This window comes from Mustela erminea, chromosome 2 (genome assembly GCF_009829155.1).
Source record: "Mustela erminea isolate mMusErm1 chromosome 2, mMusErm1.Pri, whole genome shotgun sequence".
Lineage (NCBI taxonomy): Eukaryota > Metazoa > Chordata > Mammalia > Carnivora > Mustelidae > Mustela > Mustela erminea.
The window spans coordinates 77,059,303-77,083,713 of record NC_045615.1 but is presented as its reverse complement, the minus strand read 5'-3'; the positions used below and the strand labels follow the sequence as shown (position 1 = coordinate 77,083,713).

Genomic DNA, 24,411 nt, shown 5'->3' with positions numbered 1-24,411 from the left:
GCTTACTTTAAAATCATTACTTTGAAGAAATTACTTGAAAAAATTTTCACAAAACATAAGAAATAAGAAGCCATGAAATTGAAGAAACAGTGGAAAAGGAATCCAATAAAAATAAAGACAGCAGTCTTTAAAAAAAACAACAAATTAAAAACTTCAGTCATTAAAATTGGAAGTCAATAAGGGCACCTGGGTGACAAAGTCAGTTAACCATCTGACTCTTGGTTTTGGCTCAGCTTGTGATCTCAGCTTTGATTCATGAGCTTGAGCCCCACATCAGGCTTCAGAGTCTGCTTGAGATTCTCTCTCCCTCTCCCTCTGCCTCTCCCATTCATGCTCTCTCTCTCTCTAAAATAAATGAATAAATCAAAAAAAATTATGAGTCAGTAGTCTTCTAGAAGAATCTTAAAAGAACAAATATTGATGAAGTCCCAATAATTCATTTTTGCTTTTGTTTCCCTAGTCTCAGGAAACATCTAGTAAGAAATTGCTATGACCAATATTAGAAAGGCTATGCCTGTGTTCTCCTCTAGGATGTTGATGACTTTCTGCCTCACATTTAACTAGGTCTTTCATCCATTTTGAGTTTATTTTTATGCATGGTGTAAGAAAGTGGTCTAGTTTCATTCTTTTGCATGTTGCTGTCTAGTTTTCCCAACACCATTTGTGACTGATTTGCAGTAAATACGTTAATGTGAAAAGTTGAGATAGAATAGTAAAAATGATGAGGATGCCAATGATGGTGATGATCACAGCAATAAATGTAGCTAACATTAATGAATGCACTTTCACATAGTGCCAGGCACTATCCTAAGCACATTATACTTATTATTTCATTTAATCTTCTAATGGCTATATAGGATAAGTACTATTATCGTCATCTAAAGATAAGAAAACCCAAGACACAAAGAAGTAAGATAATTTGCTTTAGGTTTCACAGTCAACTAATGGTAGATCCAGGATCTAAACCTAGGCAGTAATTCCAAAGCTCATACGATAAACCCTTAGACTGTGTTGAAAGAAGGTACATGTTTCTTCTTCCAACTAGAAAAAAATGCAATCAAAAACTCCAGGAAAAATTAAATAAACAAAATTCTTCTGCAAGAAAGTTATGGCCCAGATTAAAATATGGCATACTTTAGAGCAATAAGTAAATTAATAAGGATCTTAATTATAAAATCAGAGAAAGAGAAATGTATTTACATTGCAACATATATATTGGCTTTGTCATAGTATTTAGTCATAATAATGAAAATGCTGTTTATAGTTTTAATCTTTTATAATTAAAATGTAGGTCAAGTCCAGAAGACTTAATATGGTTATGAAACAGAATGAAAAGCTGTCCTGGTTGATAAAGTAAATGTAAAGGCAAGCTGATAGAAGTTTGAAGGAAGAAGAGAAAAGAAAAGGAGGAAGAAGGTGAGGTATCACTATCTTACAATGTGGGGAAGAGGATAAACTGTTGGAAGTTGATAGGCCAGTGAATAGGGGTTTAAGTATATTTCTCTATGAGTCTAAGATAGAGGAAGCTACATGCAAGAATTTAGGAAATAATCTCCCATAACCTTTCCAAAGAAGTTATTGAAGAGTGCTATTATAAGAAAATTAAAAGCTATCGGAAGAGGGAATAAGAGGTGATAAAAGTGAACCAAAAGTTCATCTATCTCAGAAGAAAGTCAATATATATCATGGTAAAGTCCAAAAATGAAGAAAGGCTATCTAAAACAATTTGTTTTCAAAATGTGAAGTTACCACTAGAAGAATTAAAAACAAGGAGACGTTGGGGACAGCAGGTGAGCAAGGGTGAATAGAGACCTATTCTTTTAAATTGTGATTTAAAGGACATTTTTGGGGGGTACCTGGGTGACTTAGGTAAGCATCTGCCTTTAGCTCAGGTCATGATCCTGGGATCAAGCCCCAAATTGGGTGCCCTGCTAAGTGGGGAGTCTGCTGTCTCTCTCTCTCTGCCCCTCCTCCTCCCTTCCCCCTTTGGTGCTCTCTCTCTTGCTTGGTCACTCTCAAATAAATAAAATCTAAAAAAAAATTTTTTTTAAAGACATTTTTTTTAAATTTTTTTATTTTTTATAAACATATATTTTTATCCCCAGGGGTACAGGTCTGTGAATCACCAGGTTTACACACTTCACAGCACTCACCAAAGCACATACCCTCCCCAATGTTTAAAAGACATTTTTAAAAAGAAAGTGACCAAATAATACTTTGCAGCTGAAACTCTCCCAAAATGAAGTCTCCAGGCCCAGATAGTTACACTGGAGAATTCTGTGGGACATTTAAAGAATTAATGCTACTTTTACACAAACTCTTCCAAAAATGTAAGCTGAGGAAACAATTATTAATTAATTTTATGAGGCCTTTATAACACTGATAAATCAACCAGAGAAAGACAGTACAATAAAGGGAGAACTGCAGACTGCTATCTTTCATGAACTTAGATACAAAAATCCTTACTATGTTAGCAGATAGAATCCAACAACATATAAAAAAGATAATTAAATGGGATTTATCGTACTTATATAAGACTGACTCAGTATTGACTCAGAACTTATTAAAATAATCAATGTAATCTGCCATAGCTAATCAATGTAATCAGCTAAAGAAGAAAAATCATATATATCCTAGCAATTGGCAGAGGAAAAACATTTTACAAAATCCAGTACCATTCGTGATGAAAATTCACAGCAAGTTAGAAATAGAAACTTCCTCGACTTGATAAAATGTAAAAAGTAAAATGTAAAAACCTACAAGTAACACCGTATTTAATGGTAAAAGACTGAACACTTTTGTTCTAAGATTGGGAACAGGGTAAGGATGTTTGTCCATACCCCTCTTACATAGCTCTCAAAATTCAAGCCACTGCACAAAGACAAAGAAAGGAAATCTAAGACATGCACTTTGGAAAGGAAGAAATAATACAGATGACATTATTTTCTGCACAGAAAATCCCAAGGAATCTAGTGAAAACTCCCATAATAAGTGAATTCAGCAAGGTCACAGTATACAAGATCAGTGTACAAAATTTAGTGGTATTTCTACATATAACAAGTAACATTCAGAAACTAAAATGAAAAATACAACACTACTTATAATTAATCCAGGGAAAATGAAATACTTAGGTATACTACAAAACAAAACATACAGGTCTTATAGGCTGAAAGTTATAAATGCTGATAAAGGAAGTCAGAGAATACATAAGTAAATGGAGAGACATACTATGCTCATGGATTGGAAGACTCAGCATATTTAAGATGCTTGTCTGGCTTTGGGATCAAGGTAATTCTGGCCTCATAGAATGAGCTTGAAGGTTTTCCTTCCATTTCTATTTTTTGGAACAGTTTCAGAAGAATAGGTATTCTTTCTTTCTTTCTTTCTTTCTTTCTTTAAATTTTATTTTAGTTTTTCAGTGTTCCAAGAGAAATTGCTTATGCACTACACCCAGTGCTCCATGCAATACATGCCTTTCTTAATACCCACCACCAGACTCACCCATCCCCCCACACTCCTCCTTCCAAAAACCTCAGTTTGTTTCTCAGAGTCCACAGTCTTTCATGGTTCATCTCCCCCTCCAATTTTCCCCAATTCACTTTTCCTTTACTTCTCCTAATGTCCTCCATATTATTCCTTGTGCTCCACAAATAAGTGAATGTCTAAACTGCTCAGAGTAATCTACACTTTCAGTGCCATCCCGATCAAAATCCCACCGGTACTTTTCAAAGTGCTGGAACAAACAATCCTAAAATTTGTATGGAACCAGAAAAGACCCGAATTGCTAAGGAAATGTTGAAAAAGAAAACAAAGGTGGGGGCATAACATTGCCTGATTTTAAAGCTTTAGTACAAAGCTGTGATCTTCAAGACCGCATGGTACTGGCACAAAAACAGACATATAGACCAGTGGAACAGAGTAAAGAGTCCAGATATGGACCTGCAACTCTATGGTCAAATAATCTTCAACAAAACAAGAAAAAATATCTGTGGAAAAAGATAGTCTCTTCAATAAATGGTGCTGGGAAAATTAAACAGCTATGTATAGAAGAGTGAAACTTGAGCATTCTCTTACACCATACACAAAGATAAATTCAAAATGGATAAAAATCCTCAACGTGAAACAGGAATCTATCAAAATCCTAGAGGAGAACATAGGCAGTAACCTCTTCAACATCGGCCATGGCAACTTCTTTCAAGACATGTCTCCAAAGGCAAAAGAAACAAAAGTGAAAAACTTTTGGGACTTCATCAAGATCAAAAGCTTCTGCACAGCAAAGGAAAAAGTCAACAATACAAAGAATCAATCCAAAGAATGAAAGAAGATATTTGCAAATGACACTACAGACAAAGGGCTGATATCCAAGATCTATAAAGAACTCCTCAAACTCAACACCCAAAAAACAGATAATCGTGTCAAAAAATGGGCAGAAGACATAAACAGACACTTCTCCAAAGAAGACATACAAATGGCTAACAGGCACATGAAAAAATGTTCATCATCATTAGCCATCAGGGACATTCAAATCAAAACCACATTAAGATACCACTTTATACCAGTTTGAATGACCAAAATTATTAAGACAGGAAGCAACAAGTGTTGGAGGGAATGTGGAGAAAGGGGAACCCTTTTACACTGTTGGTGGGAATGCAAGTTGGTACAGCCACTTTGGAAAACAGTATGGAGGTTCCTTAAGAAATTAAAAATAGAGCTACCCTATGACCCTGTAATTGCACCACTGGGTTTTTTCCCCAAAGATACAGATATAGTGAAAAGAAGAGCCATATATACCCCAATGTTCATAGCAGCCATGGCCATAATCACCAAATTGTAGAAAGAGCCATGATGCCCTTCAACAGAAGAATGGATAAAGATGTCGTTCATATATACAATGGAATATTATACCTCTATAAAAAGGATGAATACCCAACTTTTGTATCAATATGGACGGGACTGGAGGAGATTATTAATTCTTCTTTAAATGTTTGGTAGGCCTCCACTGGAAGGCCGTCTAGCCCTGGACTCTTATTTGTTGAGGGATTTTTGAAACCTCTTTTTGAAATTTCTTTCCTGGTTATTGGTCTGTTTAGATTTTCTATTTCTTCTTGTTTCAATTTAGTAGTATATACGTTTCTAGGAATTCATCCATTTTTTCCAGGTTCCCTAATTTGTTGGCATATAATTGCTCATAATATTATCTCATAATTGTTTATATTTCTGTGGTGTTGATTGTGATCACTCCTCTTTAATACATGATTTTATTTATTTGGATCCTTCTTTTTTCTTTTTGATAAGTCTGGCTAGGGAGTTATCAATTCTTGTTAATTCTTTCAATGATCTAGCTCTTTGTTTCATTGATGGGTTCTACTGCTGTTTGTTTGCTTTATTTCTAGATCATTGATTTAAGCTCTGATCTTTATTATTTCCCTTCTTCTGCTGTATTTAGGCTTTATTTGCTATTCTTTTTCCAGGTCCTTTAGGTATAAGTTTAGGTTGGGTTTTTGAAACGTTTCTTGCTCCTTTTTCATTTGCTTCTGTGTATTTTAAAAATTATTCTTTAATTTCCTGGCTGACCCATTCATTCTTTAGTAGGATATTCTTTAACCTCCATGTATTTGTAGTTCTTCCAAGTTTTTTCTTGTGGTTTATTTCAAGTTTCATAGCATTGTGGTCTGAAAATATGCATCATATGATCTCAATCTTTTCATACCAGTTGAGTCCTGTTTTGTGATCTAGTATGTGATCTATTCTAGAGAATGTTCCATGTGCACTTGGAAAGAATGTGTATTCTGTTGCTTTATGAGGAAATGCTCTGAATATATCTATTAAGTCCACCTGGTCCAGTGTGTCATCCAAAGCCCTTGTTTCCTTATTAATCTTCTGCTTAGATAATCTGTCCATTGCTGTAAGTGGTGTGTTAAAGTCCCCTCCTATTATTGTATTATTATCAGTAAGTTTCTTTAAGTTTGTTATTAATTGTTTTATACATTTGGCTGCCCCCAGTTAGGAGCATAAATATTTGCAATTGTTAAATATTCTTGTTGGATAGACCCCTTTATTATGACACAGTGTCCTTCGTCTCTTATTACAGTCTTTAGTTTAAAATTGAGTTTATCTAAATAAGGATGGCTGCTCCAGCTTTCTTTTGATCTCATTGGCATGATAAATAGTTCTCCACCCCCTCACTTTCAATCTGAAGGTGTCTTTGGATCTAACATGAGTCTCTTATAAGCAGCATATTGATGGGTCTTTTTTTTTTTAATCCTTCCTGGTACTCTGTATCTTTTGATTGGGGCATTGAGTCCTTTACAATCAGAGTAATTATTGAAAGATATGAATTTCCTGCCATTATGTTACCTATAAAGTCCATGTAGATTGTCTCCATTTTTGGTCTTTTTTTTTTTTTAAGATTTTATTTATTTATTTGACACAGAAAGAGAAAGCACTAGGAAGGGGAGCAGCAGGCATAGGAAGAGAAAGAAGCAGGTTTCCCACTGAGCAGGGAACCTGATGTGGCCTCAATCTCAGGACCCTGAGATCATGACCTGGGTTGAAAGCAGACAGTTAACAGACCGAGCCAAGCAGGCACCCCTTCCCTAACCCCCATCTTCATTGCTTTTGGTATCTCTTTATGCTTAAATGGTCCCTTGTAATATTTCTTGCAGAGCTGGTTTAGTGTTCATGAATTCCTTTAGTTTTTGTCTTGGAAACTCTTTATCTCTCCTATTCTGAATAACAGCCTTGCTGGATAAAGTATGGCTGCATATTTTTCTCATTTAGCACATTGAATATATCATGCCAATCCTTTCTGGCCTGCCAGGTCTCTGTGGACAGATCTGCTGCCAGCCTTATATGTCTACCCTTGTAGATTAAGGACCTTTTTGTCCCACGCTGCTTTCAGGATTTCCTCTTTATCTTTGTAATTTGCAAATTTCATTATCATATGTCTTTGTGTTGACCTGTTTTTATTGATTTTTGAGGGGAGTTCTCTATGCCTTTTGAACTTGAATATCTGTTTGCTCCACCAGATTAGGGAAGTACTCAGCTCTAATTTGTTCAAATAAAACTTCTGTCCCTTTTTCCCACTCTTCTTCTTCTGGGATTCCTATAATTTGAATATTATTTCATTTTATGGAATTCCTGAATCTATCTTTGTGATCTAATAGTTTTATTTCCCTTTAAGACCAGCCAGTATCTTTATAATCATTGTTCTGAATTCTAGTTCAGACACCTTACTTATATTGTATTGATTAAATCCCTTGCTGTGAGTCCTTTTGGGATGAATCTCTCTGTCTTGTTGTTTTGTTTAAAAAAAAAAAAAAGAAAAAAGAAAAGGAAAACAACAATAACAACAACAATAAAGGAAACTTCAGGATGTGTTTCTGGTGTATGCTGTGTGCACTCTGCTGTTGCACTTTGGCTGCTCTTTCCTACTAGCCCATCCTCTAAAGAGTTAGTCCTTCTTAGGAGTGGAGAGTGTTTGGATATTTAACCAGATGTGATTTGCTGGTCTTGGAGCTAAAGTAACCTTAACAAAAAAGAATACAGTGGGAGGACTCCCTTTAACTGATATTAAAGCTTCCCATGTAGATAAGTAACCAAGACATTATGGTATAGAGAGTTCAAAAATATATCTATATGTATATGCCCAACTGCTTTTGACAAGGGTGCATGTCAATGGAGGAAGGACTTACCTGTTCAACAATTGTTGCTGGAGCAATTGGCATTCGTTGCCCAAAAGAAACAAACAAAACACACAAGAACTCCTTAATTCTCACAACTTATATTAAAATTTTCTCAAAATGGATCATAGACTTAAATGTATATGCAAGCTATAAAACTTATAGAAAAAAAAAGAGAAAATCTTCAGGATTGGACACAGAGTTCTTAAAGTTCTTAACTAAAACCAAAGGTACAATGCATAAAAGGAAAAATTAATAAACTCACCTCATCAAAATTAAATACTTACTCTGTGAAAGTCCTGGTGAAGAGATGAAAAGATAAGCTAAACTGGAAGAAAATACTTGTAAAGCATATATCTTTTGTCTGATAAAGAACTAGCATCTAGATCCATATTAAGTACTCTTTTTTTTTTCTTTGAAAGAGAAAGAGTAAGTGAGAGGGGGAGCAAGCATGAGCAGGAGGAGGGGGAGAAGCCAATCCAGGGCTTAATCCTAGGACCCTAGAATCATGACCTGAACCAAAAGCAGTAGCTTAAGTAACTGAGCCACCCAGCTGTCCCCGTATTAAGTACTCTTAAACCTTAGTTATAAAAAGGCAGTTTTTGTAGAAAATGGACAGCAAAAGATATGAAGGGAATTTTATCTAAGAGAATATACAGACACACATGAAGACAGGAAACACATGAAAACATGTTCAGTATTATTAGAAATAGAAGAAATGAAAAAAAATGCTAATACTCTGCAGCTAACAGAGTGACTAAAATTTTAAAAAATAGCAAATCTAAATATTGACAAGAATATGAAGAAAGTAGGGTGTCTGGGTGACACATTTGACTCTTGGTTTCTGTTCAGGTCATGTTCCCAGGGTTGCGGGATTTTGTCCCATGTCAGTTTCCATACTCAACACAGAGTCTGCTTTAGATTCTCTCTCCCTCTCTCTCTGTCCTTCCGACCTGTGCATTCCCTCACTCTCTCTCTCTTTCTCTTTCAAATAAATAAATAGATCTTGACAAAAAAATAAAAAAGACTGTAAAGAAACTGGGTAATTAATACTTTGCCAATAGGAACACAAAATGATACAGTCACTTTGGAAAATAGTTTGACAGTTTCTTATAAGTGTAAACATGCAATTATCATACAACCTGGAAATTACATTCTTGACATTTGTCTCAGAAAAATGACGACTTGTATTCACACCAAAACCTGTACACAAATATTCATAACTATTTTATTTGTAGTAGTAAAAAACTGAAGTAGCCCAGATGTTTTCAATGAATGAGTGATTAAACAAACTGGAGAATATTGGTAAGCAGTATAAAAGAATAAACTATTGACACATGCAAAGACTTGGATGAGTGTCCAGGGGATTGTGCTGAAAGAAAAAAAAGGACAGTCCCAAGAGATTATCTATTATATTACTCATTTTATGTAACATTTGTGAAATTTTAAAATTTTGCAAATGGAAGACAGATTAAAAATGGAAGATTGCCTGTAGTTAGTGACAGGGATGGGCAGAGGCAGGAGGGCCTTGGGTGTGCTTATTAAAAGGCAGCAGGAGGGTGTTGGAACTGTTTAGTATCTTGACTATTGTGGCAAATACCTAAATTTACACAAGTAATAAAATCATATAGAACACACATACACACACAGAAAAGACTTAAAGCAAAACTGGAAAATCTGAATATAATTAGCAGATCATATTAATGTCTATATCTTGGTAGTAATATTTTACTGTAATTTTGCAAAATGTTACCATTGGGGGAAACTGGAAAAACTACACAAGGAATATGTCTGTATTATTTTTTACAACTGCATGTGAATCTATAATTATCTCATAAAAATTTCAATTAATAAAAAGAAAGAAAAAATGAAAAATAAATCAAAGAATGTCTGTTACAGCGACTGTTATATACCAAACAACCCTCTTTTATTTCAGGCAGCATTATTTCAGTCAAGTAAACCCAATCATCCCCAAGGGTTCTGTACCTCTGAGTTGAGAATCTCCCCAAGCGATAGGCAGAACCTACAAGGAATACCTCTGTGTGCCTTGTCCTAGGAAGGGCCAGAGTGCTGTTAGAGAGCTTACCAGAATAAGATGCTGAAAAAGGAAAGGAGGGTTGGAAATTTAAAGAAAGATAGAGGGGGAAAAAAAAATCTCTTCAATGCCTATTTTACTTTAGTCTTCTAAACCTTGGGAAAAAATGTCCAAATTTAAAAAGAGCATACCAAAAATGGTTAGAATGAAAATAAAGATCCAAGATAAGACAGTAAATAGGAAAAGAGCATCTATTTATTTATTTTTAAAAAACTCAAAGTTTTAGCCTAAATAAGTACCATGCTATAACATTGAAGAAACTCGGCAGTGTGATCAAGAAAACACTGTATCACCTGGGTGTCTCAATTGATTAAGCATCCAGGCCATGCTCAGCCCATGGAGTCTGCTTGAGATTCTCTCTTTCCTTTTCCCTCTGCCCCTCCCTACACTTGCACATGCAAATAAATAAATAAATAAATAATAAAATCTTTTTTAAAAAAGAAGAAAACATTGTCTGTAATTTCTTAAAATATTAGTTGAAGAAATGTCAGAAATAATGAGTTAGGCTAATGCTATCTGGGTGCCTTAAAAGGATAAGAGGACAGATTATAGAACTAGTACAACTTGGTGCAAAATTCTCAAGTGGATTATAAAATAAGATTATTAAACATTTATGAGACAAGAAATCTATGCCACATAGCACGAGTGTATTAAGTTAAGTGAAGGTGGCATGGAGAAAAGAACTAGATTCAGATGACCTAGTCACATGCCCTCATCTGTCAATAAACAGCTGTGTGGATGTAGGCAAATCACTTGAGTTTTTTGAGCTGCACTATCTTTATCTGGGAAATGTTATAAAACTAGCTATCCTTTCATGCGTAGTTTAGAACCTATTCACAAAAAAAAATCTGTTAGCTCTAAACATATTAAATTTACCTCAATTTTTTTATGCAGGTAGTCTGATGATAAAAGAGCTTTCATTTAATTTTTTTAAAGATTTTTATTTATTTGACAGACAGAGATCACAAGTAGGCAGAGAGGTAGGCAGAGAGAGAGGGGGAAGCAGGCTCCCTGCCGAGCAGAAAGCCCGATGTGGGGCTCAATCCCAGGACCCTGCGACCATGACCTGAGTTGAAGAGAAAGGCTTTAACCCACTGAGCCACCCAGCTGCCCCAGAACTTTCATTTATTAAGTAACACATCTGTACTGGCTATTTATGTGATTTTATAAAGCACACACTTCGGTTTTATGACAGATGGGTGTTATTAATCCCTTTTTACAAATGATGAAATCAAGGCTCAGAGTCAATCAGGTGACTCGGGATCACAATGTGTCCTGATAGCACAGAATCAGTTGACCAATTTCCCATGCTGTTATGATAGACAAGATGAATATATTTGAGATGGATAACACTACCATGAGATAAGACTACAGTGAATGTAGTCTTATCTACTTATATAAATGTATATAAATATATATGTATAAAATGTATATAACATATGTAAATATAATGTATTTATATACAGTAAATAACATTACCATAATAATTCTTAGTTGCTTGGGTAGTTATATCTAAGCTGTGCTGATAATGAGTCTATGTTTATTTCATGGAAAATTTTTTCTGATGTTTCTTTAACCTCAGCCTGTCAGACTTTTTTTTTTTTTTTATAAACAACTTGGTTAAAAGAATAGAAGAACTCATCAGATTTAAAAACAAAAACAAAAAAAGGAGAAACATTCAGATGAATAATTTATTCATATATTCCTCTATTCAAGTGTCACATCCAAAACAGGATTTAAGCTAATTTAATTCATTCACAGTGTGATCAGTATTCGAAGAGTGAAATACATTAGAATTGAAAGCAAATTTCTGCACTTAGCATATAAACTATCTTGCTAGATAAGGAAAGGCCTTAACATTGAACAGGGTTGGGATTTGGGGAACAGGAACAGAGGATAAGAGTGAGTGTGATTGACTTTGGGATTGAAATTGGAAGCTTCCAAAAAGGACTAGAAAGGGAATATCTAGTGATATCTACATACATTTTTTTTTCCTTAGTCACAAGATCTTGGATTAACAAAAATTTTCTTTAAAAAACAGTAGTTTTCTATTAGACCAATTCAGTTTATTCCAAGTTGATTTCAAGTGCAATGGAAACCAACCATGTAAAAATTCTAACATCAAAGGCTGATGTAAATTTTAGTTACAGTCATAGAAGAGGGTGTTCAGACCCAAGGAGGCAATATAATCTTGCCGTTTCTGCTTTGGCCAGACTGCATCTTGAGGATGGTAGGTTTCCTTCCTTCCTAACCACGTGTTTACTAACAAGAGGAAGTCCTTGGAAGGTGTCCAAGGAATTGAAAGTTTGAAAATCATGTCAAATGAAGAACAGCAGCGACAATCCGAAAAGAAAAGACCTAGGAATGACATGAAAGTTTCTTTTGAATGTAAGAGCGGAGGTTTGGAAAAGATAGTTGGTTAGTTCTGAAACTTTCAGAAAGCGAAACTGGAAAAAGCGGGTAGAACTATTAAAAAGCACTTTCTCTAGTGAAAGAGTTATAGGAAAAGAGTAAAATAAGACCCAAGGGATGAGAGGAGGTGGAAGGGGAATGGGGCAAACCTTAGTTAAGGATATGCTGTCAGAGCATATCCACCTCATTGAAGAGGCACTTGAGCAAAGACCATGGTGAAGGGTGGGAGGCAGTTCTCTGGGGGAAGAATATTCTAAGCAGAAGAAGGAAAAACAACAACAACAACAACAAAAACCAAAGCATCAGCTTGAGATGGGAGTATGCTGGCCAGGAAGCCTCCTCTGCAGGTGTGTTAAGCAGAGTTTGGCAGAGCATCTGTGAGAGAAGCTGAAAAGACGATTTCTGGTTTTGGAGAGAGCTTGAATTCCATGACTTCTGAGGTTTCTTCCAACTTTTCATATTCCCTGAGCTTCCGATTATCTGATAAAAAGAGTAATGAGTTTGATAGCCATGAGTAAGATGGATTCAAGAGCAGAAACATCAAATCAGCGTTACAAATAAATGGTGACAGGGCAAGACAAGTAGTGTAAACATTTCAAATGCTGATGATGTATTCACGTATTGCAAGAATATTGTGTAAATCATGCAGAGCATGTTTGCAGACCGAATCTTGCCCAGGAGCCACCAGTTTGAGGCCTTTGCACTGGAGAAAGTGAAATCAGTTGAGTATAACGATGTAAGCCACACATAAGGTTGTGGACAGAAAATCAAAGCAGACTAAAAAATAAAAGAAGAGATTTGAGTCTTTGGTGAGAATTCTTCCTTTGTCATGATTTGACAGAGAACCAAAAAGAAAAAAAAATCAAAGATTACTGTGTGGTTGTGACTCTAGGAGACTGCCTTTGCTCTTTCTTCAGCAAGACTCACATTGATTTTTTTTCCTGCCTATTATCAATGACCAGATATTTACTTGTCTTTTCATTGTCCTCTTATAGGTAATCACCTATAATTTAGGTACTTAGAGAAAATGTTAGCCAGTTCCACCTTTCTCAATTATGTTGAATCTATAATGTAATTATAGTCATAAAACTTTTGAACAGAGGCTCGGAATTAATTAACCGCAACAATTACAGAAACACAGATAAAACTTTCCCTCTTGATGTTTGACTGTCCTCTTTCTTTTTGCAGGTGCCTTCGTTTGCAAGATGCTGCCATTTGTCCAGTCCACTGCTATCATGACAGAAATTCTCACCATGACCTGCATTGCTGTGGAAAGGCACCAGGGACTTGTGCATCCTTTTAAAATGAAGTGGCAGTACACCAACAGAAGGGCTTTCACCATGCTAGGTGAGGATGTACCAGTGGCAGTATGGCCATTCTTTATTACAGAGCACACTGAATTTCTTCAAAGTGAACTGTGTTGATGAACCACACAAATAGCTTCTTGTCTAGCTTGTAGGCATCACGGTGTAACTTCAGGATTTCAGACCTCTCCCATTTACCTAGACCTTGGCTCCTTTTCTCCTTTAGGCCTACCCCCACATTTAAAATTTCGGATTTCAGAGTTAGTTCTTCAGTTCAAGTCTTAACCTTTTAAGTACTACTTTTAGCTAATTTAAGATAACCCTTCAGTGGCATTATCACATTAACATTTGTTACATTTGTAAACTGTCATCCTCAGGTAAGAGGCCCTTCTTAGAGCAGGTAGATTTTGATATGGGAAGGAAAGATGCTTTTCAGAAAGGTAGAGAACTGGGGTGCTGCTCAGAGGTGACCCCAGTGGTGAGGCCACAATAGTAGAAGTTCAGAGGACTCATGAGAACCCTGGATTTTGAGTGCTAGAGGTGCCTGATGAGCACAAATTCTATCCACTTCATAATTTTGCTCAGGCATTCCTGAATCCTCAGGTTTATGTAACCATTCCTGAGTGAACAAGTCATGATGAGCAGGTACCTCCTGATAAGTGGCGAGCTCAAGGTGATGTCCTAAAGCCCAGCACAGTAAGATGGAAGAATTTCTCTATCTGATCATTATAACCAAAGCATTTAAAATCTTAATGTGCTTCCCAGTGGTTTGAATGTATGACAGTTCACCAATGAGAGGTCGAGGGAGCAACTAATGCGATAATCAAAGAGAAATTTTTACTAATATCTCACTTGTGAGGAATGAGTAAACGTTTATTTCTGCTGTAAGAATCAGCCAGCATGGGAGAGTAGAATTACAGAAAGAACTCCTGAAGGCTTTGCAATGCCAAACCCATTTTACATAGTTTGAAATAAACAGATAAATCAACAGGAAAAATATTCATTAGTTTTAGTTAGTTTGAAATGTATGGCATATCCTCCCTACAAGGAATTCAAAGGCTTCGTTGCTTTTAATAATTGACATCTTTCTACCTTCGAAAAATCTGAAAGGTGTGTGTGGGTGTGGAAAGAGGGTGAATAAAGGAATATGTGGAGGAAGGAAGTTATTAAGAAAGGAAAGAGAAGTAGAGAGTCTAAGGATCTGAAAGCAAAGTCAATAACAGGCAGTCAAGGCAATTTCTACTCGAAAGAGTCATGGGAGACAGAGAGGATTTTAAACCAAGGAGTCTCATGTCCCTATGGGGCTTGCATGCAGTGTTGCCTGACATCTTTCTCTAGCTCTGTCACACTGGGAACCAGCCCTGTCCTCATGCCCAGTACCTCCTAGCTGAGACTGCCTTGCCCCCAGGACATCAGCAATGACCTGCTAGACTCACTTGCCCACAAGATTTCACAGATTATACCAGTAATATAAATCTAACCCTGCCCCTGCTATCCCAGAACAGGTAGTAGACACAGAAGGACTGTCAATGAATTAAGCCAATTAGACTCAATTCCTCCAGAATTTCTACTAAAGATTGGAGAAGTGATTGGACTTAAGATAATATGAGATAGTGATTGGACTAGAATAGAATAGATGTGTATGGCAATGTGGAGAGAGATTGATTTGTGAGTCTTAAAACCATCTTAAATCTTTGACTTTCTATAGACAGTGCCAGTATTTTCTTTATAATAAGCCCCAGCTACAGCTTAAGTGAGCCTCAGTTTCTTGAAACCCAAGGCAATAGATTGTTTTCTACTCAATACAGAAAGCACAAGAAAAATTTGAGATGAGAAATTGCTCTCAGAGTTGATGTTGAGTCTCTTGGTTTTGGCCTTATACTAGTCTGTTCGGACTCTCTTTTGTTCCTGGCTCAGGACACATCACTAAAGCAATTCCCTCAACAAAAACATGGTGGATGGGGAATTTGGAAAGAGCACTCTTGTTTCTGATGTTTTAAGTGTTTGTTTTTGTTAATAAGGAAATAATACTCGTGTTATGATGCTTGATCAACACCTACTGAGGGCCAGGAATTATCCTTGGACTCTTGTTTGGGGAAACAAAGAAACAAAACAAGTAAATTGCATTGTCTTTGCCTCAGTGAGTTTAGATGAAGTTGAGAAGAAATGACTAAGGGCAACAAATGACTAGAGGGCACATGGAGACAACAGGGAATTAGCGATCAGTTCTATCTGGAAATGATGGTGACCTTCAAAGATTCCGTAGAGAAAGTGACATTTGAGTCAAGTCCTGGAAAATGAGTGGAATAAGGTGCCATCCGGGCTGACAGTGTCAGAGCACCTCAATGCATTCTGAGATACAGGGACTGAAAGCAAATCTGTACATTCCTCAGTAAAGGATGCTGTTTTGAAGAACATGGACAGAAATGTAAGAGGAAAGAGAGGCAAATGAGAGAACCCCAGAAACCAGGTTAAGGGTTTGGGTTTTATCTTAAAGTCACTGAAACACTATTCAGGAGTTTTATTGTTATTGTTTTAAGAAGTTTTAATTAAGCATTTAAAAATGTTCAGAAGACTGTTCCACCAGCAATTTTGAAGATGATGGAAGAGGGGCCATGAGAATGGGTAGACCCCTGCTCTGCTTGAGGGCAAATATGATTGCATATAAGAAGTCTTTATGTTCAGAGCATCTGCTTTATTCATAAGCATACATGTGTTTTGCTTTGCTGTTGGAGCCATATTCTGATGATTGTAATGTTTTGGCAGGTGTGGTCTGGCTGGTGGCAGTCATCGTTGGATCGCCCATGTGGCATGTGCAACGTCTTGAGGTAGATTGGGACTGGGATTGATAGTCATGTTATTGAAAGTTTTCCCAGCCCTCTCAGTGATAATCCAATTTCTTCCTGCAAATTTGTATGATCCCAATTATTTCACTGGAAATTTTTCAAGTGGAATAAAATAATTTGTTTTAAGATCCTCCCCTTCCCCCATTTATCTAACTCTCCCTTGATCTTGTATTATTAAGATTTTAATGCTTAAAAGAAAATTAACCAGGGTCACATTCTACATTTTCCTGCAAGCTGAGCATGCCTTTCCTAGTGGCCTCCAGTGTCTTGTTGCATTTGAAGAGTTCAATGGTTGCTCTAGATTTTTCTTTTATTTTTGAATCACATTAAAAAATTGTCATCGATTATCTGCTTATTAGTTGATTCTCCTTCATAAATCTTTTCTTATTCATCTCCCATACATTGACAAACTGAAATTTGAATTGGAGTGTGTGCCAGGATCATCTTATCTGACCTCTTTCCTTCCCTCACACCTTTATTTAATGGGTCCAGCTTGCATGGGGATTCACAGTGGAGGGAGCATGGTGCTGTTTTTGGTGACCCAGTCTCGCCAACGGGGCATACATACTTCAACATGTCCTGCATACGTGATCTAGCCCAGATAGTAGTGTTCAAAGGCAGTAGGGCATTGTTCACACACCACTAAGATAATCTTTTAGACCATGTATCCTTTTTATACCTTTTTAAATTGACGGAAGCAAATGTGAAACTGGATTGGATGTGCGGTGTCCAATGGCAAGGATAACAAATGAGCTCTCAGGCAAGGGTACATTGAAAACATGACTTGATTTTTTTATGTAACCTGTGTATTGAATGAGCCGGACTCCATAGGTGAGAGCAGAAGGTAATTTTATTCTGTCCATTGCTGCCTGTAAAAATGTGACCTGAGGACCTCCCAGTACTCTGATGCAATGCTGTGGATGAAGCCCTGGGTAGGCCCTGTTACTCTTCCAACCGTTCAAAGCACAACATTCCTCTGGCCACTTTCAGTCACAACAAAAGTGTTAGTTCTGTGGTTAAATGCCCAACCCAGTGTCCCAACCACATAAATCCATACTTTCAATCAAAGCAAAACAACCCCTTCCCTCAGATTAAGCTATTTTAGGTCTAGAATTGTACAGTATGGAAAAGGGACATCATCCGCATTACCTCCCCTTCCTTACTGCGCATTTCTCCCTTCCCGTTCAATGGACTGCCTCTGGCTCTTTGGGAGCTGGAGAGAAGGGTGAGGGGAGGAAGGGGCAGGTGTACCCTGGTGTCAGTGCCCTCTGCCCGTGACTATTGCTCACAATCAAGTCTTTACTTGTGGGTTTTTCAAAGATAACATCACTGAGGCTTCTGATTGCTATTCCCTTCTCCAGCACGCTGTTTATCATGTCCCTCTAGCTTCCACACACAACTGTATGTGGCCAGCTCTTTTCTCCAAGGCTGCCCCTATCCTAACAGGAATCCTGTACCAATGGAGTCCTCTTCTAAGTGACCCAACCCAGTAGTCATTTGTGGGGTCCATTCCTGGCCCATAGACACAAGGGTATTTGTCTGTTTCTTTAAATAAACTTATTTTATCATCTGCTCTAAATATAGTTTAAATATGTAACTCATTCAGCTTGTAGAAAATGCATATGAAATGGGCAAAGCCAGTCCTCACTGTCATACCAATCAGCCAAGTCAGATTCGCTTTCTGTCAGGAAGAATTGTGATTTCATTTTTCATACCAGATAAATCTATTAATATGCATCCCGTGACCACCTTCTTACTCCTAAAATTCTACTAGAGAGAGTGTGTGTGAGCATGCAGAAAGCCTGGATGTCTCACCTGGGTGAAACGAAGCACCCAGACGTCACCATTTCCACCCACTGAAGTTCTCTTTGCTTTGCTCTCACCGGGCTCTCTCTCAGGAGTGATGTATTTGACAATTTTTCAGGGGATGGAAGCAACGAGGTGGTAAAATTAAAATTGTCATCACTTCTGCCCCTTCACTGTATGAAAAATGTAAATTCACAGCATCTCAACATCTGTCAAAACACTTTTTCCTAATGCCAAGCTTTACCCTGAATAGAAATGTGTTTAATACAGGGAAAAGCACAAAGCTCTGTCATGTATTTATGGTTTCTTGATCATGGTGGCTTCACTGACATCAGTAATTCAAGCCACCTCCTTTTTCAGTGCCTCATAGTAAGACTGTGGTTGGGTAAGAGATCTGGCTTTTGTAGCTGGGGAGAAGAGGGATCAGAAACAAGAAACTGAGACTATAGAGAGAGCACAACACTCGGTTTCAGGCTTCTCCAAGGCAGTGGAATCTTAAAGATTTTATTTATTTACTTTAAAGAGAGCTAGAGAGCATGAGTGGGGAGAAGGAACAGAGGTACAAGGAGAGAGAGAATCCCAAGCAGACTCCGCGCTGGGCACAGAGTCTGACGGGGGGCTCGATCCCAGGACCCCGAGATCAGGACCTGAGCCAAATAAGAGCCGGACACTTTAAGGCCTGAGCTACCCAGGCACCCCGAGGTAGCAGAATTTTAGAGGACTGTGCAGTTGCTAATAGAAGATCTGAAAGGCTCCCTTAAAGCCATCTGCCTGTGCCCTCAGAAAGTCTGTGCTTGTCTCCAGGGCAACATGCACCTATTTGGAGACTGCTGGGGTAGTTTGTGCCTTACCATGTGCCAGTGTGTTGCCCCCATGGCTGTGCCTTTGTGGGCTCTTCCTCCATGGAGTCAGATTGAATTTCACTTTATATCCGGTTCCCAGGGAGTTTGGATCTTGAAATTATTATTCAGTAAGTGTTTTCATCCCTCACTGTATTTGTAAAGAACAACCTTGATCAGAGCTTGAATTTTCTTAACTTTGATGAGTATATCAGAAAGGTTGTTTCCCAATTCAACTGACTAACAATTGATGATAAAATTTGCAGGAATGAAGGCAAAAATATGTCTAAGACCTAGGTGTTCTTCATCTGGAAAGCTCTAAAATGACCAAAATGGCAGTAGTTTTGCTAAATTCTTTTTTTTTTCTTATTATCCAGTTAAATAACTCTTGAATATGCTTCTCTAAGTTTGTCCTTTATGAACATTTGCTGTGATTATTAATACTGCTATTAATAATATTTTGAACTCATGAGTCTGTCAGAAATAATATTAATAAGGAGACATTGTCTTTCTGTAAGATATCTACCTCAATTGAGGTAGACATTATCAGGCTCAGAGCTGAGTCTGAATATTTGTAGATTAACAATACTTTGAATCTCAATTTCTTATTCATCTCAGATCTTAAAGCTATCAGTTACATTTCTAAAATCTTTGCAAACAACCTGATCATTCCAATCTGGAATAGCTGTAACAAAATACAAGCTTTCAGTACTATCAATTGAAAGATAGCTGATGCCTTGCCAAAATTTGTCTCTTCAACAATTGAGGAAGCAAAATAATGTAACATTAAACTAGCTGGCATGCAAGTACAAAATATTTTTTTCATACAATACTTCGGTTGTTGTATTTGTAGCGTATTCTCCACCTGGAAAGCAACGTTCTTCATCTGGACTCTATGCATACATACTCTGGTCAAAGAGCATAGCTCTCTTTTACCAAATTGAAAGAAAGTTGTGGGAGATTAAAAAATAAAATAAAATAAAGAGGTTATTGCCCTCAATTCCATTTTAAAATAGAAAAGAAAGTATAAAACTATTAAGAATGTAAGGAATGAAGGAAAAATGACACTTCACAACAAAAGAACAATCAAAAATATTTCTCATTTGAAATATGTCCCCACCGTAAATATGTAAGGATCTGAAAAATGCAGCATTACAATAGTAGTTAGCTGCTTTCTGTTCTTTCGATGCTGACTCTGGTTCCTCTAACTGAATTGTTCTTGTATTAAAGATTAAGTATGACTTCTTATATGAAAAAGAACATGTCTGCTGTTTGGAAGAGTGGGCCAGCCCTGCACACCAGAAAATCTATACCACCTTCATCCTTGTCATCCTCTTCCTCCTGCCTCTTTTGCTGATGCTTATCCTGTATAGTAAAATCGGCTATGAACTTTGGATAAAGAAAAGAGTGGGGGATTGCTCAGTGCTTCGAACTATTCATGGAAAAGAAATGTCAAAAATAACCAGGTCCGTTTAATGAAATATTCACCTCTGTTTAAAATATTTGTAATTAGTTGTGCTTGAAGGAGCAGGTGCTAGAAATCTCTCAATTCCTGGGAAATTTAGCCGAAGTGCCATTTGTAATTCATGTTTAGGACATGGGCTGACTTTAGACTTTGGAGATTTTAGGTATGGCAGGAGTTTAGAAAATTTGGAAAATTGTTACATTTTCATCTCCATGTCAGCATGACATGGGGGTAAGGGTTGTGGTCTTCTCTTCCCCACAACTCACCAGCCACATGGAGTGGACTAAGGCTCCTGCTTTCCTCCTATGTAGCAAGGAGCTTAATAAAAATCCATCCCCACTTCCTCCTACCCAAAAGTGATGCTCAAATGCATGAGATATATATGGAAATCCTTTGGTGGTCAGTGTATGCTATTTAGTTTAAATTATTATTATTGATATAACACTAAAAGCTTTCTTTTCTGAACATATTCACTAATAATAAAAATAAAACACAATTTACTGATATGGCACTTGTAGTCCATATGTTTATTTTATAATCTACGTGGAATGGCTATTACAAACAAAAACAAAAACCTTCTAAGGAGTTTTGTGGTTTGGTGAAATTGTCTCATTTTTCAAGTGTGCAGCGACCTCTGGTGCCCAGTTTGTATGAAGCAATCCTCCCTGTCAGCGCGGGTACTGGACTATTGAGCACCTTGGGATTTACTGCTGATTTAGCTCTCCCACTTCCTCAGAAGAATGCTCTTCAGTATGAAGGGAATAAGAGCTTAATACTGAAGTTAAGCTGTATAACTTTAAGGCCACTCTACCCTTTACAGTTTAAATACCTTACTGGTCATCCGACTTTGCAAGTGACATAAATTTCTCCGTGCCTCAGTTTCTGCATCCATAAATGGCTTACTGAGAAGATGAATGACATAATCCACACCAAGCATCTAGCCAAGTGCTTGACCTATTATGAGCACACATCATAAGGATGTTTATAATATGAGAAATATAGGGAAATAGGTAAAAGCAATGGGAAAAATGAGAAACAGCCCACAATTAACCTGTCATGAGCTTTATTAATATTTGAAAAATTATGGTGGAGAAATTTAGGCTCAAACTTGAATAACTTTGATATCAATGTGACAAATTTTCCAAGAAGTTAACTAATACAATGTATCCTTATGGGTCCAGGAAGAAGAAGCGAGCTGTCATTATGATGGTGACAGTGGTGGCTCTCTTTGCCGTGTGCTGGGCACCTTTCCACATCGTTCACATGATGATTGAATACAGTGAGTGCTTTTCATTCTCATTTGATAGAAGTTTTAGTTCATTTCCTGCTAGAATGGATAATGTAATGAATCATAGAAATTTATTGTTATTCACTTGGGTAATCAAATATCAAACATTTTGTGGGTTTCTTTCATGTTTTCAAGACCACCAGATCATTACATGGTAGATAATTATGTATGACTTTGACCAAATTTTTAATAATTACAGAAGATACAGAAACATGTTTGAGTTTCTTTCATGCCATGCCTCCCATTCTCCATAAACCATTCAGACACTGGAGAAGTGTGACATCCTATGAGTGTTCTCCATTTCGATTAGAATACTGACTTGAACCACATAAATTTAATAACACCTAGGATTTCAGTCAGACCCTCACTGTATTACCTTTGATAATCTGAGGCTTAACATAATTCTCAGGTGATATGTTTCCATAACACAAGCAAACATGTGAATGGTAACTTCTGCTTCCAGTTTATACAAAGCTTAGAATAAAGTAGAAATGCAGTAAGCTCCCTAATATGTGCTGGGCACCAGGCTGTGCTTGTGAGGCAAGATTCTCTATTAATGAGGACACATCATAGAGCTTATTTTTCTTCTGACATGAGATGGCTCTTCCCAGAATTGTCTTGAGACTTTTACATCTTTATCCACTTGTCAAAGTGTAAGTGGTCAGTAAAGACAGATGATAAACAGAAAATCTATTTTCTGCTCATTAGAACATAATACATTCTAGACTATTAATTTTTATTTCAGGTAATTTTGAAAAGGAATATGACGATGTTACAATCAAGATGATTTTTGCCATAGTGCAGATAATTGGATTTTCCAATTCCATCTGTAATCCCATTGTTTATGCATTTCTGAACGAAAACTTCAAAAAAAATTTTTTATCTGCAGTTTGTTATTGCATAGTAAAAGAAACCTTATCTCCAGCACGAAGGCATGGAAATTCAGGAATTACAATGATGCAGAAGAAAGCAATGTTGTCCCGGAGACAGAATCCTGTGGAGGAGACCAAAGGAGAAGCATTCAGTGATGGCAACATTGAAGTCAAATTGTGTGAACAACCAAAGGAGAAAAAATATCTCAAATGACATCTTACCCTGCTCAACTCTGAACTTTCTGAGAATTCTGCTTTAGGCAGCAGACACTAATTATAACAAGGTCTTCATAATTAGTACCATTCATAGCTTAATCAGAAGAGAAAATTTTTATTTTTAATTAACACATAATGTATTATTTGCTTTAGGGGTACCTGTCTATGAATCTTGAGTCTTACACAATTCACAGCACTCACCTTTGCACATACCCTTCCCAATGTTCATAACCCAACCACCCTAACTACCCCCCCCACTCCTCCCCTCCAGCAACCCTCAGTTTGTTTCCTGAGTTTAAGAGTCTCTTATGGTTAATTGGCCACACTAATCCAAAAGAAACGAGAGAAAGCCCAAATTCATAAAATTATGAATGAAAAGGGAGAGATCACAACTAACATCAAGGAAGTAGAAACAATCATCAGAAGTTATTATCAACAGTTACATGGCAATAAGCTAAGCAACCTAGATGAAATGGATGCATTCCTGGAAAACTATAAACTCACAAAATTGAACCAGGAAGAAATTGACAACCTGAATAGACCAATATCTAGTAACGAGATTGAAGCAGTGATCAAAAACCTCCGAAAAAACAAAAGCCCTGGACCTGATGGATTCCCTGGGGAATTCTACCAAACTTTCAAAGAAGAAATAACACCTATTCTCCTGAAACTGTTTCAAAAAATTGAAGCAGAAGGAAAATTTCCAGACTCTTTCTATGAAGCCAGCATTACCTTAATCCCCAAACCAGGCAAAGACCCTACCAAAAAGGAGAATTTCAGACCAATATCACTGATGAATATGGATGCTAAGATTCTCAACAAGATCCTAGCAAACAGGATCCAACAGCACATTAAAAAGATTATCCACCATGACCAGGTGGGATTCATTCCTGGGCTACAAGGATGGTTCAACATTCGCAAATCAATCAATGTGGTAGAACAAATTAATAAGAGAAGAGAGAAGAACTACATGGTCCTCTCAATTGATGTAGAAAAAGTATTTGACAAAATCCAGCATCCATTCCTGATTAAAACGCTTCAAAGTATAGGGATAGAGGGAGCATTCCTGAACTTCATAAAATCTATCTATGAAAGACCCACAGCAAATATCATCCTCAATGGGAAAAAGCTTGCAGCCTTCCCGTTGAGATCAGGAACACGACAAGGATGCCCACTCCCACCACTCTTGTTCAACATAATATTAGAAGTCCTAGCAACAGCAATCAGACAACAAAGGGAAATAAAAGGTATCCAAATTGGCAATGAAGAAGTTAAACTCTCTCTCTTCGCAGATGACATGATTCTTTATATGGAAAACCCAAAAGACTCCACCCCCAAACTACTAGAACTCATACAACAATTGAGCAACGTGGCAGGATACAAAGTCAATGTACAGAAATCAGTGGCTTTCTTATACACTAACAATGAAAATACAGAAAGGGAAATTAGAATATTGATTCCATTTACTATAGTACCAAGAACCATAAGATACCTGGGAATAAACCTAACCAAAGAGTTAAAGGATCTGTACTCGAGGAACTACAGAACACTGATGAAAGAAGTTGAAGAAGACACAAAAAGATGGT

General features: G+C 37.0%; 1 protein-coding gene across 1 annotated transcript in view; it reads left to right on the top strand.

Annotated features, from left to right (window-relative positions):
* The window catches only part of QRFPR (pyroglutamylated RFamide peptide receptor), a 45,957-nt gene extending 22,995 nt beyond the window's left edge, over positions 1-22,962 (top strand). The window contains exons 2-6 of the mRNA XM_032333313.1: positions 13,378-13,536; positions 16,260-16,321; positions 20,215-20,450; positions 21,631-21,728; positions 22,483-22,962. Of these exons, the coding sequence (XP_032189204.1) occupies positions 13,378-13,536; positions 16,260-16,321; positions 20,215-20,450; positions 21,631-21,728; positions 22,483-22,823 (896 nt within the window). The 3' untranslated portion in view covers positions 22,824-22,962. The remainder of the gene's footprint in view (positions 1-13,377; positions 13,537-16,259; positions 16,322-20,214; positions 20,451-21,630; positions 21,729-22,482) is intronic.
* The last annotated feature ends 1,449 nt before the right edge of the window (positions 22,963-24,411 follow it).